The sequence below is a fragment of the Cnephaeus nilssonii genome, assembly GCF_951640355.1.
Source record: "Cnephaeus nilssonii genome assembly, chromosome: 6".
Classification (NCBI taxonomy): domain Eukaryota; kingdom Metazoa; phylum Chordata; class Mammalia; order Chiroptera; family Vespertilionidae; genus Cnephaeus; species Cnephaeus nilssonii.
The window spans coordinates 35247611-35265524 of NC_137077.1; the positions used below are offsets into that span (position 1 = coordinate 35247611).

The 17914-nt window shown below is 39.5% G+C and overlaps 1 protein-coding gene and 1 pseudogene across 3 annotated transcripts in view; one reads left to right on the forward strand and one right to left on the reverse strand.

The window, feature by feature from the left end:
* CCDC91 (coiled-coil domain containing 91) overlaps nt 1-17914 on the forward strand; it is a 294238-nt gene that overhangs the window by 51746 nt on the left and 224578 nt on the right. For both annotated transcript variants that reach the window (XM_079775599.1, XM_079775598.1), the window contains exon 2: nt 17213-17255. In XM_079775599.1, the coding sequence (XP_079631725.1) occupies nt 17226-17255 (30 nt within the window). In that variant the 5' untranslated portion in view covers nt 17213-17225. The remainder of the gene's footprint in view (nt 1-17212; nt 17256-17914) is intronic.
* LOC307102098 (RNA N(6)-adenosine-methyltransferase METTL16-like) lies at nt 12491-16588 on the reverse strand (annotated as a pseudogene). The gene is made up of 2 exons: nt 16515-16588; nt 12491-13703 (listed from the first exon to the last, which is right to left on the reverse strand). The product of its transcript is annotated as an RNA N(6)-adenosine-methyltransferase METTL16-like (transcript).

Sequence of the window (17914 nt, forward strand, 5' to 3'; positions counted from 1 at the left end):
TATGAAATCAATCCTATATAATAAAAGGCTAATGTGCAAATTGTCCCCTTGACTGGGAGTTCAACCAGGAGTTCAGCCAGGGGGCGGGGCTGGCTGGCCAACTGCCCCTGATTGGCCTCCCCTACCCTGATTGAGGGTGGGGCCAGCTGGCCAACTGCCCATGGCCCCTCCCCCTGGCCAGCCCCGCCCCTGATTGGCCCCCTTCCATCCCCATAGGGGGAGGGCCAGCCGGCCAACCACCTGTGGCCCCTTTCCCCTGGCCGGCCAGCCGCACCCCACCCATGCACGAATTCGTGCACTGGGCCTCTAGTAATATATATTTAAAAAGAAAGAATACAGACAAGAACATATAAAACTATGAAAGATAAGAAACTCTTATTTAGAGAGAACATCAAATTTGTGATCATCCACACTTAATAATGTTGTCAACACTAATTTTACTATGTTGTTATCTAACAGTTTTCTTTATTGTTGTATAGAATGACTTAATATTGTGATAATAATTATAGGCTTTTTACAGAACAAAATTTTACTTTTAACCCTTTGCACTCGGATGTCAAGTGTGACTCGACACGGTTAGCAGTAGAATAAAGGAATCGAATAAAGCAAGCGAGTGCAAAGGGTTAATCATTAGTGCCAATACAATTCACAACTTTGTCGCCATGCTTATTTTGCTTACATGTGAAGCTCCAAAGCTCATGTCCCATAGAGGCACGGATTTGTCATTATTGTTTTAAAAGGTTTGGAGTTGTGATAGTTTTAGAGTTTAAAATTTCATTGCTTTATACATAGTTACTCAGTATGATGAATGGATTGGAGAGCAGAATGACCAGAAATGTTTCCAGTAATTTTCCAGAAATAGTGATAGAAATGTGAATCACAATACAGGATTAAATGACATACCTGGCTATGGTTTAAAGTGAAGATTAAAAGGTGACATTTAGTTTCTGTATTCTGGATGGATTAACGAATGCTAATACTATTGTCTCAAAGTAACATTTTTAGAATGGAAGGTATTTAGAAACTTCTTTGTGAAGAAGAAAGGCATTTGATTTTAGTTGTAGAATAATATATTGAAAGGATTTTATCATGTAACTAGGGGCCCAGTGCACAAATTTGTGCACCTTGAAAGTAACTGTGGGCCGCGAGGCTGCAGGTGGGCACAGGGGCAGGTCTCGGCCATCCTCTGTGCCCCTGCCCGGCCCCTCCCGCTATGGCCCCCCCAGTCCCCTGTCTGCTGGCAGCCCCACTCCTGCTGGCGCCGCTCCCATGTGCTGATGGTGCCAGCTCCACTCGTACCCGCTGACAGCGCGGATCAATTGGGGCTGGTGTCAGCAGCGGGTGTGGGCGGTGGCTGCTGCCCCAATTGCCCCTCAGGAGCAGGGGGAGGTGGAGAAGCCCTGAGTGGTGATCAGGGCAGGCAGCCGCTGCCATTGCTGAGTGATTGGGACCGGTGCCGGACGCTGGTAGCGGGTGCCAGTGGCGGATCCAACACCAGCTGTGGGTGCGAGCGGGGCTGGTGCCGGCAGTGGGTGCAAGCGGTGGCTCCAGTGCCAGTAGTGGATGTGAGTGGGGCCGTCACCAGCAGCGGGTGCGAGAGGCAGCTGCTGGCCCTGATCGCCCCTCAGGAGCAGGGGGAGGTGGAGAAGCCCTGAGGGGTGATCGAGGCTGGCAGCCACCTGCTGAGAGCACCGAGCTATCGGGGCCGGCGCCAGGTGCCGGCAGCGGTGTGAGTGGCAGCTCCAGTGCCAGCAGCGGATGTGAGTGGGGCTGGCGCCAGTAGCAGGTGCAAGCGCCCAGCGAGACTGCGGCACGCAAGAAGCAAAGAATTTTCAGTAACCACCAGAGGCTCACCCCGATGACAGCAACTGGCACCCTGCCTTGGTCTGGCGCCCCAGCTCCACCATCCCACTGCAGCCGATGCCCACCATGTTCTGCACTCTGCCACCTGCTGCTAATGCCCGCCAATGTTCCGCACGCGCCCCCTGGTGGTCAGCACACGTTAACTTATTCGGTTGTTTCACTTTTTCGGTCTATTTGCATATTAGGGTTATATATGTGTGTGTGTATATATATATATCTTAGAAGTCATCTAATCAACCGGTTCATCTTATATATGAGGACACTGTGGTCAAGGGAGATGTGGTGCTTTTGCCATAGTCACATGTTTTAGATGCAAATTCTTATATGACTGCAAGATATGGGTGTGCTAAAGATGAGGATGGTAGCAACAGTTATTTAACAGAGGTCCATAAATTCATGTTTAGAATTTTGACTTAATCCTTAAGATGATGAAGAACCAATGAAAGGTTTTAACTAGATGAGTACTTAGAAGGATTACTTGGATAGCATAGTGGAGAGTGGAGTAGAAAGGAACAAACTGGAAACAAAACTATTTTCGAGGCTGATGCTATAAATAAACCAGGTGAAACATAATGGTAACTTAAATAGGGTGAAGGTATTGGGCATTGAGTGGAATAGATGGTATCTAGAGGAATTTAAGACATAGGATTTAGTGATGGAATATATGGAGTGAGAGGGAATAGGAGGAGAATATGATGACTCCAGGTTTTTGTCTTTGCCAAACTGTGTTGTAGATGGTAGCACCAATGGCTGAGCGAAGGAATCCTGGAGGAAGAGTAAATTTGAGGTTCATGGGAGATACCTTGAGTTCATTTTTGGTTGTATTGAATTTGAGGTGCCTATTAGTTTTAAATAGAAAGTACGTATTCAGTTCCCTGTTGGGTATATGGATCTGGAGCTCAGGAGATGGATCTGAACTAGAGATTCCTTAGTGTATATTTGTACTAGTAAATCAATCCAAAGGAGTGAATGAGGTAGTCCAGTGAATGTATTTGAAGTGAGATAAAAAGAAGGGCTAGGTAGACGTGCTTAGGGATGTCAAGATTTAAAGAGGAGGTAGAAGAACCTGCAAGGGCGATTGGGAAGAAGCAGTCAAAAAAGTAAGCAGAAAGAGGAATGGTTGTCTTGCAAACCACAGGGTGGATGTTTGGGGAAGGAAAGACTGGTCAAATGCTGTTAGTGTTCAAATAAGACAAGGAATTGAAATTGTCTTTTTGCATTTAGTGAAAAAGAGGTAATTGGTTGCAGGCATGGGCTGTAAGAATAGAACATTCATGATGTTGAGTTGTGAAAAGGAGAGGGTTGTGGTTGGAGAAGAATGTGTAGTGGAGGACAGTTTTGCTTTTGTTTTTGTTTTTCATTTTTAAAGATGTAGGACCTGGAGTGTGTTTCATTGTTAATAGGTAGGAACCAAATAAGTGGGGGAAGTTGAATATTTATGAAGAGGAACAAATCAGAGAGCCAAGTCTCTGAGTACAGGTGGAGGAATTAGCCTTAACTAGGTGAAGGGATCCCTGTTTCTTTGTAAGTGGAATAGCTGGGTACAGATGCTGGTAACTATAGTTTTGGTAGAAAGACGTAAGTGAATTCTTTTAAAATGCCTTTTATTTTCTCAGTTTAGCAAGACTCTTGGTAATACACATTGATTACTGAAAACAATAGAAAGGTTGGAAGTCTGGGGATAGTTGAGAATCTTTGAAATAGTTTTTGTAGGATGAGAGAAAGATTTTAGAGAAAAAGTAGATGTGTGGTATGCGGCACTGTGAATCCGGTTGAAAATGGGAAACATGAATTTTATAGTGAATTCTCTGATAGTTCTCAGCAGAAGACAGGTAATTGGATAGTGTTGGTGGATCTTGTGGGGAGCTATTATCAGTTGTCAATTGAGATACAGAATCAAGAGTCATAGAAAGCAGGAAAGTGGCTCTATTGTTAAAAGTTTATTGTAAATGTGGTTTGGATTGAGGCTGGAAAGAAGTCTCCCACAAGTTCTCTTCTGAATTAAATTTACTCATTCGGTCACAGGCTAAAACACATGTCTCCATTCTAAGAAGATGAAGTTTTTTCTAGTGAGCTTCTCTTATGGGAGCTGGACTAGCAGTATAATATATTGTTTGTGGGCACAAAGTTCCCAGTGAGGAACCCAAAGAGATTGTACTGTGCATGCATGCTGACTTCTATATATTAATCTCACCCAAAAGACAACCTATGGATGTCTTGCTATTATTATTATTATTATTATTATTATTATTTTGCTTTTGGAGGGAAGTAAAAAGAGAAAGAGACTCCAATATTTCTTCAATCTTATGTTCTTCTATGTAGAGAAGGCCTACATTCTCTTTTGAAATGTGAGAAAAGGTGATGTATCAACCCCTTATTATTCATCGAGGGTTGAGATTTTTGCCATATAGGTGGAGTACAATTCTTAGGTGAGACTGATAAACATAAAAAACATTATTTTGTTGGGAATATATGACTGGCCCCAGTGAGGTGGTTAATTCTGGAAAATTTGGGTGTACCATTAAGATTATGAGAGTGAATGTATTCTTTGAAGGAGAGGGTAATGAGATAAGATCAGAGGTACATCAGCTGAGGCAAATATTTCTGTTAAGGTTATGAAGGTAGTAGAAGAATTAACCAGAGGTTGGAAAGTAGATAAGGGTTTTGGAGACTTTAAGTGCTTTGCTTTTTTTTTTTTTTTTTGACTCATTACCTGCTGGGACATGTAAGTTTTCTGAATGAAGACTGGTAAAGACAAAAACTTAATTGATAGCACAGATTAAAATGATATAAAGGAAAATATTTAGTTATTAGAATTATTGATTGGGATGTTTTCCTATCAATTTTTTTTGTTTTATTAAATTTATTGGGATGATATTGGTTAATAAGATTATGTAGGTTTCAAGTGTAAATTTCTATGATACATGATCTGTATATTGCATTGTGCGCCCACCACCCAAAGTCAGATCACCTTCCTTCATCATATATTTTGACCCCCTTTATCTTCCCACCTTCTTTCTCTCTGGTAACTACCACACTGTTGTTGATGTCTATGAGTTTTTGTTTGTTTTTCTTGTTTGTTCATTTGTTCTTCCAGTTTTGGATCCCACATGTGAATGAAATCATATGGTTCTTAACTTTTTCTGTCTGAGTTATTTTGCTTACTATGATATTCTCAAATTCTATTCATGTTGCAAATGGCAGTTTTTCATCTTTTCTTTGCCATTGGAAGTAGTATTTACAGTATAGCAATAGCTCTTTAATTCAGCTTCTTATAGGAAGTTTCAAATTTATTATTAACCGCATTAATAATTGGATACTTAACAGAGTAGAGTGTAGTGCTGTAAATTTTTTTAAAGATGTAGACCTTCAAGCTCATATCGTAGTATGATCTACGATCTTCTACTGCTCAAGCTCCATTGTATTAGTAACTCATTTGCTTTCATTCAGTCATTTATTCCAAAAGTATTGATTCAAAAATATTCTTTGTGCCCCTACCACATGCTAGGAACTGCTCAGTTTAAGGTGCTAGAGAGTAGGAAAAAAGATTAAGAAATGGTCCCTACTCTACCTCAAAAGAGCTTATAGAAATTTAGGTAAACAATTGCCTTGAACAGATAAGCCTGAAATTCTGATCTTAAATGATTACTCTTCCAAACAGTTAACCCATTGGGGACTGATCACGAGAATTCTCGCTTCATATTACACAGTGTTTTACAAAGTATCATACTTTAAAAAGATATTAGCTTGTAAGAACATGTGATAAATAACTTCAAAATGCAATGGGTATTTAATTTTAAAGCGTGCCTTTAAAATTTATGTAAAATATTTTTGTACTCGTTCAGTAAAAACTTATCTGGCCACTGGGTAAAGCTAGCAATAAAAGTACTGGTCCGCAATGTGTTAAGTCTTACTGGCTGTTCATTTTTAACTTTGACTAAGGGTGTGTGTGTTTGAGTGTATATGTGTGTCTGTCTGTCTTTCTGCATTCCTTTGTTCTGTATCTTCTTAACAATTTCTTTTCTCAGGACCATCAGAAAAAAAAAAATCACTTGTCTATTGATCCTAGGCAACATGGCATGAAACATGATCAAATGGAAAAATATCATGATTATGAGGATGCTGGTTGGCTGGTAGTTTTCTAGATGGGGTAGACAATGAGTCCAGTGCTAAGTGGACAATGCTAACGAGTAGGGCACTTTGGGATGACTGAAAAATCTGGATGTCTCTGGAAATTCTGTTTTTTGAAGTCAGTTACCTAAGTGTCTTTTTCTGTTAGGCATTTTCTTTGTTTTGTTTTGAGGAACTTACATTTTGTATAAATACTTGTCATATGGGAAAAAGTTAGAAAGAATACTAACATGAAAAGTTTTAACTGGTTAAATGCTGATTTAAAGCATTTAACCCTTCTTTTCTAGTTAGTTTTATATTAACAAACAGAATTTTCCTTGAGGTTTTTTTCAATGTATTTTGTTGGAAATAATAAATAGTTGGCTCATTATGCTGTAATTTTTTTTATACTATCATCTAACAGATCAGTTATGTATGCCCATAGTCTGAAGCTGTAAAGGGCTAGATGTGATACAGAGCCATCTCCTATGCCCTCCCTTCTTTTCAGCTTCTCTATTTCTTGCTTTCTAGAGGCAAGATGTTTAGAACATATGACTGATTCTGTTAGTGTTTACCATTGAATCTCTAAATAACATGATTATTATGCTACTTATTTTTTTATTTAAATTCTTTATTGTTTAAAGTATTACATAAGCCTCCTTTTTCCCCCATTGACCTCTCCCCGGCCACCCCCACCCCCCCAGCATGTCCTCCTTCCGTCTGTGTCCATTGGTTTTGCTCATAGGCATGCATACAAATCCTTTGGTTGATCTCTTACCCCCTCAACCCCCGCCTTCCCTCATAGGTTGGACAGTCTGTTTGATGCTTCTATGACTCTGGTTCTAGTTTGGTACCTCAGTTTATGTTGTTTATTATATTCCACAAATGAATGAGATCATGTGATATTTATCTTTCTCTGACTGGCTTATTTCGCTTAGCATAATGCTCTCCAGTTCCATCCATGCTGTTGCAAATGGTAAGAATTTCTTCTTTTTTATAGCAGCGTAGTATTCCATTGTGTAGATATACCAAAGTTTTATTTATTTTTTTTAAATTAAAAAAAAATTTTTCTTTATTGATTAAGGTATTACATATGTGTCCTTATCCCCCCATTGCCCCCACCCCCCCCCTCATGCCTTCACCCCCCTGGTGTCTGTGTCCATTTGTTAGGCTTATATGCATGCATACAAGTATTGGGTTGATCTCTCCCCTTTACCCCCACCCCCTACCTTCCCTCTGAGGTTTGATGGTCTGATCGATGCTTCTCTGTCTCTGGATCTGTTTTTGTTCATCAGTTTATGTTGTTCATTATATTCCACAGATGAGTGAGATTACGCTACTTATTGATGTTTGTGTTTCATACCCTTCAGCTTGCTAATGTGGAAGATCAGACCATAGCTGTCTTTCACCATCCCCTGTACCCCATACTACATACTTTATTGTTTTCTTACCTTCCCCAAATGGTTATAATTTTGGTACAATTAGTTATTTATTGTTTACATTATTATGGCTATTTAAATACTACTCACAGCTGAGAAATATAGTATATAAATGTTTACTTTTTCTGTCTATCATAGTATTTTCTCTCTGTTTTTATTTGGTTAATTTTGTAATCACTAATTCAAGCCTAAATTGTTTAAAATTACTCTCATGATGGTAAAACACATGCGAAAGTCTATTAATTTCATTTGCTTGAATATATCTCCCAGGAGCTTCCTGATATGTTCCAATGCAGCCTGGTTGCTCACTATTCTTGTTACATATAGGTATTATCTTGGGAGCTCACTTCACCCTTATTTTAGAAGAATCCCCCCCCCCTCCCCCCGCTTTTTCTCCCACTTCAATTGGATCTCTTGTTTCCTAATCCCATGTATTCTTGGCTTATTCCTTTGGGTTACTCCATAGCTTTTTAAGAAAGTGTGTTTGGGAAATAATTTTTTGAGACTTTGCAGATATGATTATGCTTTTATTTTTCTTTCAGTTATTTGTGGGTTTGGCTGATTATCTAATTCTGTGCTGTAAATAATTACCCCTCACAATTTTAAAAGCATTTCTCCATTGCTTTTCACCTTCCAGTGATGTTGTTGTGAAATCTAATGCCATATATATTTTATCCATTAAATGAAACTTGTTTTATCTCCCTGGAAGTTTGTAGGATGTTTCTTTTGTTCCTAGTGTGCCTTAATGTGTTTTTTTTTCTTCTTCTGTTTTCTTGGACACTTGTGGAACTATTACATCTGAAAATCATATCCTTTGGTGTTAGAAAATTTTCTTTGAATTATTTTGTTGATGATTTCTTCCCATTTGTTTTCTCTGTTCTGTCTTTCTAGAATTCCTAATAATTAGATATTGCATATTCTGGACTGGATCTTGTACATTCTGATTTTCTATTTTTTTCTTTTATACTTCTTCTTAAATGAAGTTTCCTCAGCTTTATTTTTTACCCTGCAGTTTTTCATTTCTGCAGTTATCATTTTTCTTTTTTGGTACTTTTAATGATCTGACTCCTTTATCAAAGTCGCAAATATATCCACTCAAGCATTTATTAAGCACTCTCCAAAGCCCGCAACTTAGATAGGCATCACAACACCCTTTTTATGTAGATATTTTGATTTCCTTTTTTAAAAATTATTATGATGATGATGAAAAACATATAACATACAATTTTCCATCTTTTTTCCCCATTATAGTTCACATTCAGTATTATTCTGTATTAGTTTCAGGTGCACAACATAGTGGTTAGTTTATAGAATAGTCCCCCTAATATTTCCAAAGTACCCCCCTGGCCTGTACATAGCTATTACAACATTATTTTTTTTCCTCCATTGACCTCTCTCTGGCCACTTCCATCCCCCAGCACAAGCCCTCACCCCCCTAGTGACTGTGTCCATTGGTAATGCTTATTTATATGCATGCATACAAGTCCTTTGGTTGATCTCTTACTGCCTTTTCCCCCTCTTCCCCCCCGCCCTGCTGCCTTCCCTCTGAGGTTTGACAGTCAGTTTGATGCTTCTCTGTCTCTGGATCTATTTTTGTTCATCTGTTTATGTTGTTCACTATATTCCACAAATGAGTGAGATCATGTGGTATTTATCTTTCTCCGATTGGCTTATTTCGCTTAGCCTAATGCTTTCCAGGTCTATCCATGCTATTGTAAATGGTAAGAGTTCCTTCTTTTTTACAGCAGCATAGTATTCCATTGTGTAGATGTACCACAGTTTTTTAATCCATTTGTGTGCTGATGGGTAATTAGGCTGTTTCCAAATCTTAGCTATTGTAAATTGTGCTGCTATGAAATAGGGGTGCGTTTTTATTTTTAAGGCCTTAGTCTTGTTGTACACTCCTCCTGTACTCACTCTCCCCCTCGCACACACAAAATATTTAGGCTTCCTATTGTTATTTCATGGGTGTACTATCTTCTATTAACTCTCTGCAGATATTAGTTATAGTTTTTATTTATTTATTTTTATTTTTTTAAATATATTTTTTATTGATTTTTTTTTTACAGAGAGGAAGGGAGAGGGATAGAGAGTTAGAAACATCAACGAGAGAGAAACGTCGATCAGCTGCCTCCTGCACACCTCCTAATGGGGATGTGCCCGCAACCAAGGTACATGCCCTTGACTGGAATCGAACCTGGGACCTTTCAGTCTGCAGGCCGATGCTCTATCCACTGAGCCAAACCAGTTAGGGCTATAGTTTTTATTTTTAAAATATTTTCTCTCCTATATAATCTTTGTTTCTTCCTTCATTTTCTTTTTCCTTTGGCTAGGTCTTTATTTTTCATATTAGAGATCTTATTCATAGCTTTGACTGTCCTTGGCAGTTTGCTCATATATAGAGTGAAGCACTAATCTTAAAGTAGCAAACACACACACACACAAACACACACACGCACACACACACATGCACACATATACACACACACATGTATAATGCTTAGAATTTGTCAGAATCTGTTCTAAGTCCTTTATTTTTTTTTCCAATTCAGAATACTCTTATATTAAAAACAAAACAAAACTCCATTTCGAATGTCATACACTAGTAAAACTACTATAAAGAGTACTTTCAATAGGTTGGAGGTAGGGGTATGGCTCCATTCTGTGGGGTCTCAGTCACTCATATCTGGGAGTTTTGCTTACCTAATTGTTTCTGGAATAAGCAACATCAAAACAGACATGAGTCAGGAATGTGACGTTTCCAGGCGCTTTTGGCATTACTAAGCTGCCTCTCCCTGACTTCCACCACCTACCATCAGGCCAGTTCTTTTCCTAGGACTGACTCAGGGGCAGTCAATCATATGTACCCAGAGAAAGTCTTTAGTCTTCAAGGTGACTCTAGAAGAGGCTACAGAGCCTATCTGCCCAGGTGTACTGCCTCCATTTGGGGGATGAGAAAACATGATGCTCTGTACAGTTCTGACCCAGACCAGGTTCCAAAAATAATCCTTTTAGCCTCAGAGGAGCAGTCTAAAGCTAAGGTAATCAGTTTAAGTCAGGTTTAAATCCCTTATGAGTATTCTGATGGCTTTTTGTTGATGCTGATAACCACAGTTCTTCCTCCTGAAATACCATACTACAGTGCCCTGTAACTTAAAAAAAGGGTTAGGGGGGAGGTCTGAAAATGAATTAATTTGTTTGTGTTTTTAAAGTTAATTCCACATAATGCTACCAATAGGCCCATGGTAGAATTCCTCTTGCCATCCCACAGGCCACTCCAAAGCAAGTTGTTTTATAGAACTTTTACAACTGTGCAAGAAGTTTGGAGTTAACTGGCAACAAGCCTGAAAATTTGGTTATTTATATACCAGCAGGTACAAAGCTGGTTCATCAATTCCCTGTTCTGATCCTCAGCCCAGTGCATTTCAACCAAGGCATCGTCTGCCTCCTTCTTAATGTTTATCAAACACTTGAAAAGGTAATGTCCAGCCACTCCTTGGAGGGTTCCCTTTTTCAGACACTGGGGTTGATGAGCTGCTCAGAAGCCTCTTGGTCCTGGGCTCCATTGCTAGAGACTTTACAAGTTTCCAAAACCTCCACTTCTCCCTTTTCCTCACTCTTTTTACCTTCTACTAGAGGCCCAGTGCACGAAATTTGTGCACTGTGGGGGGGGGTTCCCCTCAGCCTAGCCTGCACCCTCTAGTGTTCTGGGACCCCTAAGGGGATGTCCGTGAGGGATCGGGCCTAAGCCAGCAGTCGGACATACCTCTCACGGTCTGGGACTGCTCGCTCCTTACTGCTCGCTGCTCCTTACTGCTCTGCTCGCTGCTCCTTAGCGCTGCCTTGGAGGCAGGAGAGGCTTCTGCCACTGCCGCTGCGCTTGCCAGCGGTGAGCCCGGCTTCTGGTGCTCCTGCTGTGGGAGCGCACTGACCACCAGTGGGCAGTTCCTGCATTGAGTGTCTGCCCCCTGGTGGACAGTGCGCATCATAGTGACTGGTCATTCTGGTCGTTCCACTGTAACAGTCACTTAGGCTTTTATTATATAGACTAGTGACCCGGTGCACAAAATTCGTGCACGGGGGTGTGTGTCCCTCAGCCCGGCCTGCACCCTCTCCAATTTGGGACCCCTCAAAGGATGTCCTACTGCCGGTTCACAGGGATTGGGCCTAAACCAGCAGTCGGACATCCCTCTTGCAATCTGGGACTGCTGGCTCCTAACCGCTCACCTGCCTGATTGCCCCTAACCACTCTGCATGCTGGCCTGCTCACCCCCAAATGCTGCCCGCCAGCCTGATCACCCCAATGGCCCCCCCTGCTGGCCTGCTCGCCCTCACCTTCCCTCCCCACTGGCCTGCTCGCCCCCAACTGCTCCCCCTGCTGGCCTGCTCACCCCAAACTGCCCCCCCCTGCTGTCCTGATCACCCCCAACTGACCCCCACTGACGGCCTGCTTGCCCCCAACTGGCTCCCCTGCTGGTCTGCTCACCCTAACTGTCCCCCCCTCGCTGGCCTGATCACCCCTAATGGCCCCCCCCCCCCACTGGTCTGATCACCCACAACTTCCCTCCCCTCTTGGCCTCTAACCTCCTCTACCTCGGCCCCTTCACCATGGCTTTGTAAAGAAGAACATCCGGAAGGTCTCCTGGAAGGTCTCCAAGTCTAATTAGCATATTACCCTTTTATCTGTATAGATAGAGGCCTGGTGCACAGGTGGGGGCTGGCTGGTTTGCCCTGAAGGGTGTCCCGGATCAGAGTGGGGGTTCTCTTGGGGCATGGGGCAGCCTGGGTGAGGGGCCTGTGGTGGTTTGCAGGCCGGCCATGCCCTCATGGGGTGAGGGTCCCCACTGGGGGGGGCGTGGCCAGCCTGGGTGAGGGGGTGAGGGCCGTTTTCAGGCTGCCCACACCCCCTTCAGTGTGGGGGTCCCTGCTGGGGTGTCTGGCCAGCCTGGGTGAGGGGCTGATGGCTATTTTCAGGCTGGCTACGCTCCCCAGCGGGGACCCTGACTCCATGGGGGTGTGGCCAGCCTGGGTAAGGGACTGAGGGCCATTTTCAGGCTGGCCACGCCACCCCCCAGCGACCCAGTCCCCCAGCCCCTCCTTGAGTGGAGGCCAGGGCGGGTGGGAAGCTTGGCTTCCTCTGTTGCCAGGGGCAACCCAAACCACCTGCTTGCTCCAGCTCCATGGATGCCGCCAGCTTTGTTGGGTTAATTTGCATATTCACTCCTGATTGGCTGGTGGGCGTAGCAGAGGGATGGTCAATTTGCATGTTTCTCTTTTATTAGTGTAGATAGGTTCTGGGTTTCCTTCCTGGGAAAGTGAATCCTGGATCGGGCCATGGCTCTCAACGGTGGCTGACTCACCTTCCCGTAGAGCAGGCCCACACAGGACACTCTGCCGGGGGCCCTGGGCCAAATCTTGGCTACTGACAGACACTTCGTGGGTGAATTTTTTTTCTCTTCCAAGGCTTGGATGATGTCCTCAGGAACTCCAGGAACTTCTCTCAATTGTCTCACTTGTTCTCTTTTCTTTCTCCTTAAATGAAACCAGGAGTTTTCTATGGCTGTTAGGAAAAGGCTAACTTCCACTTTTCCATACAGAACTTGTTTATGCTGGACCTTTAGATCAGTGAGAATTTTTTCAATTCATCTCATCACAACTACTCCTTCCACTGTCTCAGAGCCCAAAGGTGATGGTTTGAGGGATAATTCTTTCATCACAGACTCCAACACTACAAATATGATGTGTTTCTTTGGCTTCTCTAATTTTCTTCGCTTACTTGGTGGTGATGTTATTGTTACATCATCATAAAAACTCCAAGCTAAGGCCCATCTCATTGTCCGACCTTGACAGAATTCAGTGTGGGTGACTTTAGGAACCCCTTGAATTCGAAGTTCTTCCTTCAGAGGAGCAAGGCTGCATTTCTTTCCCAGCATATAGCTATACTGCCACAATCTTTTTGTTAAGTTGTAAACTGTCATGGATGATCCTTTTAACAAACTCTAATTCACTTCCTTCTGCCATGATCTCTGTGATACCTTCTGTATTTACCAAACTAGCTGGAGGTCTTCAAGGATTTTGAGAGTTTACTCCCTGGGCTTTCATCTGATTGGCAAAAGGAGGATGCACATGCAAAAGTCATAGATTATCTCAGGTTCTTCTTTAAGAGCATCCATTAGATGTGTCTTCTGTGGTATTTTTACAGCTTTTATAAGATCAGATAAGTAATTCTGTCCCACATTTTTCTTTGCATAGTTGAAGCACATATCATCTACTTCTGTTGCAAGAAAATACCTGTCTCAGTGTCTTCCAATCCAGAGACCCTCAGCTTTACTCAATCCAGGGAATACACCTTTAATCTTTTGCAGAGATGAGGAGCTGTAAGTTGCTAGTTGCGCAGATTCTGAGAGGGAATCTTGGATTTGTCTGCGACTGTTATTTTGAGTCTCACCATTACTCAGCTTTCAGTGCTCCCATTCTGGAGCTTTTTGTGGATTCTGTAATATAGATGTGATTCTCATTTTCTCACTGGTAGTTTAAGATACAACTTCCTCGTGGTTACTTTCAAATTTTGCAGTTTTCTCATTTCACATTCTCTTTGACCCTGCGTTATGAGGAAGCAAACAATCAAAAACAATTCTTTGCTATCTTTAAGAAAAGATTTTTGGCAAGAGACTTAAAATAAATTGCATGTTCTTAATGTGCCATTTAAAATTTGCCATTAGGTCTATTGAAATAGATCTCAAATGTTCCCACCTGAAGCATTTAATAATTATCCAATTAGATATATCACCTTAGGAAAATTTATCCTTCCACCTTGGACATATTTTCTTCTTTCTTATGGCTCTTTTATATCTCACATTATTTGTGTTTGCATGCTCTTCTTACACTCTGCCCTTCCCCCCACACTTGACCATAACTCCTTGAGGACCTTGAGTGTTCTTCAGATTTGCCCAATAAAAATTTGTTATATTAAGTGTATATATCTTGTTCTTGCAAAATATTAGCAATATAGTAAATACTGAGAATAGTAAAAGAAGGAATTAATATAACAGTGCAGCAAAAGAGATTAAGTTCAGATATAAAGAAGTATGAGAATTATTAAACTTGGATATTATGAAATCTTTCAATATAGATACCTAATCATAACAAAGTATAATTTCTCTTATTTCCTGGACAGAGAAGAAAGAACTACATGATCTATCAATTTTTAATCAGGCTCATGATTCTATAATTTAGAAGACAGATATATTTGGTATTGCTACATTATATTTGTAGTGTAATGAGATATAATGTTAAGTGCTTAGAAATATTCCAAAAAATTTATAAATGCACTTTAGATAAAATAATGTTTTAATATATTAGAGAGGCTAAATTCATCAAGAAGTCCATATTTGTAATTTTCCTTTTAAAAACTAAGTTTGTGTGTGTGTACTTTGTAAAATGGATTTTTACAAATCAATGCTATAATTTTCTTTCCTCCTGATCTTTCAAATGTTCTGCAGGGAACTATTTCAGGGTTTGAAACTAAATTATTCAGAGAAAGGTTATTGCTTTAAAATAATGTTTATTTTTCTAGTACTGTATTTTTAAGAAACTCATGACCCATTTGTCTTTTAAAGTGTATTGATATTTCTCTGAGAACAAAGTAGAGGAAGAGTAGCATCTGCATTTTAATATATAGAAGTTGCTGAGGTATGGAAACATAAGTGGTCACTAATATGTTCTTTTGTAGAGCTAAAATAGTACTTAGGAAACTGATGGTATTTGGTTCATTACCACAGGCAAACAAAGCTGAAATGATTGTTAGGCACGGGTATTTGTTTTTGTTTTTAAATTTTCTGGCATTTTACAAATAATTTATTGGGATATGACTTATGAAAACACATAGAAGCATTACTCTAAAAATTCCATTCTTTTGAAACCATATTATTTGGGTCCAGTGTTCATTGATGCTAAAAATATTTTTTAATTGTCTCCGGAGACTTGTGGGATACATGTGGAAAAGACAACTTGGTGTTTATAGTTTGACTTGGTTAATTCTCTGTATCCATATCACTCCACTTTCATAATTTCTTCATGAAAAAATGTAATCACATACAGATTTCTATTCGCTTGCAACACAAAATTAATGTGAATTCCATTTCAAACTAACCACCATCAAAAGTTTTGAAAGTCTGGTTTATATTTTTAAGTGCAGTATGTGGATGACTTGCTTAGTTTTGATTTTTGGAAAAGTACATCTTTAAAAATATTTTCATCAGGTTGTTAAAATGTGGGTAATGGTGACAATATTGGTATCATATTTTGGTTAATTTAATGTTCTTACTTTATATATAATGTATTTTTGTCTACATATATTTCTTTTAGTGCCATTACCTTGTGATTTTCTCTGAAAATAATTTTCTTTTGCTTATTAAAACAAAACAGTTCTTGAGATTTTTTTACTGTTTATTTTTTGACTATTTTATTTTTGAAGGCATCAATATTAATTTCAGTGAGAAGACAAAGCATAGATACAGATAACCATGTTTATATAGACAACTGCCTTATTACTCAGAGCAAAATATCTTAGGAAATGCCTTTAGAATTATTACTTAGTTTTAGCTATTTTTTAAAAATAATTGGAGAATATTTTTTGTTTTGTTTTTTGTAGTAAGTCCATCTTGTGTTATTGACTCAAGGAAACTGGAATGTTCCAAAAATGTATACACACTCTGAATAATTATTAATTCCAAGGTGTTAAATTTGTAAAGAAAGAAACATCAATTGAGCTATCAGCTGTTAAATGTGTATTCATATATGTGGACATGTTTACTTTTGAAATCTAGAAAAGGAAACAAGTTATTGTTGGCCAGAGTATCACTTGCAGCTACTGATTTACAATTTTATTGTGAATTTTTTTTCATTTTAATGTATACCACCTGTTACTTGTTTTATCTTTCTAGAACTTTTAGTTCTTTCATGGTTTGTTAGATAAAAGCTTCTTTTTTTTTCTTCTTTTTTTAAAGTCCAAGTACTCATGGTTTTCTCCTTTTGTTTTTATTTATATACACTTAAGATAAAATAAAATGTGTTATCCTACTGATTGTTTCTCTTACATACCTAAAGGATAAAGAAGAGTGGAATTCTGAATATTCCCTTGTGTTTTTCTCTTCCCTGGTCTCCCATGAATACATGACTTGATTTATCTTGATCAGCCTAGTAACTTGCTCCACATTTTTCCAAAAGTGCGAAGCAGTTTCAGCTAAAAATACACATATCAAAATGCTCCAGAAGTTGTGGCCACAGCTCAAAAATGCTGATCAATTTTGAAAATCTAAATCAACCTCGGCCATGAAACCAAGGGAAGAACCTTTGTGGTGGGGGACAGATTTCCAAAAATTCACCACAGTCCTGTTCTTAGCTGGAGTTTGTGCTGATGTTGCCAGACAACTGAGGAATAGATGCAAAAAGCAGGAAGCATTATTGAATTGAGCCCTAGTGCCAATTTGGGAAAAGCAAATTAAAATGTAAAAGAATATTTTTCCACTCCTGGCATCTCAATGTAAAATGGCAAAAATACATGGTTGCTGAAAAAAGTCACAGAAATTACTAATTTTGCCAGAAAGACTAATTTTGCAAAAAAAGTCTAGTCTTTTTAAGTTAAAAATGCATGCACACATAGTTAAAGAAGTTTTTTTTTAAACCCAAATAAAATAGTCTTAATTTACAAATCAAACTATATACCTTTAAGTCAGAGAGTGTTTTGACATAATTGACTATGTGTGTGGGCTTGTTTCAGTGTTTTCTGTTATTTTCAGGTGCGCTTGAAGAATGGATGATGATGATTTTGGTGGTTTTGAGGTATGTGCTATTATTTACCTTAATTTTGCTTATGTAATTGTTTTACTTTTGTGAGATTATAATGGAGTATTTATTGTTTTGAAAATGTATTATTTATCATTGGCATTCATGATCCTTTTCTTGATCATTTTGAATGTAATTTTAGAATAAAAAACGAAATCAAGGCAAATAAAAACATAGCCCCTCTGAAAGTTAAACTGATTTATTATTGAACATTTTGTTATGCCATAGGAATGGTTTAAATCAAGGTAATTAAGTGCTACTAGTAGAAACACTAGAGAAGAGGTTTGAAAAATTGTCAGCAGATGATTTTGTTGGGGTACATGTCAATTAGGAAATACTTGTGAGATGAGAGATGAATCTTGAAGATCTGTCACATATTTGCATGTTTACACCTCTAATGAGTTAATTTGGACTATTATCTACATAGCCTTTTGGTGGCTTATATAACTAATTAGTATGTTTATGTTAGAGTATTCTCTCAGGTTTGACTTAGTATTTTGTTAAGTAGAAATTATTAGCTGAAGAAGCACTGTCTTTTCCTTAATCCTTTTCAGTGAGTGTTCATTTATTGAAATATTTTGTAACCCAGTTATTTTTATGGAGCCAGTATAGTCTTGCAGAAAAATCTCTGGATTAGGAGTCAGGATGCCTGAGCT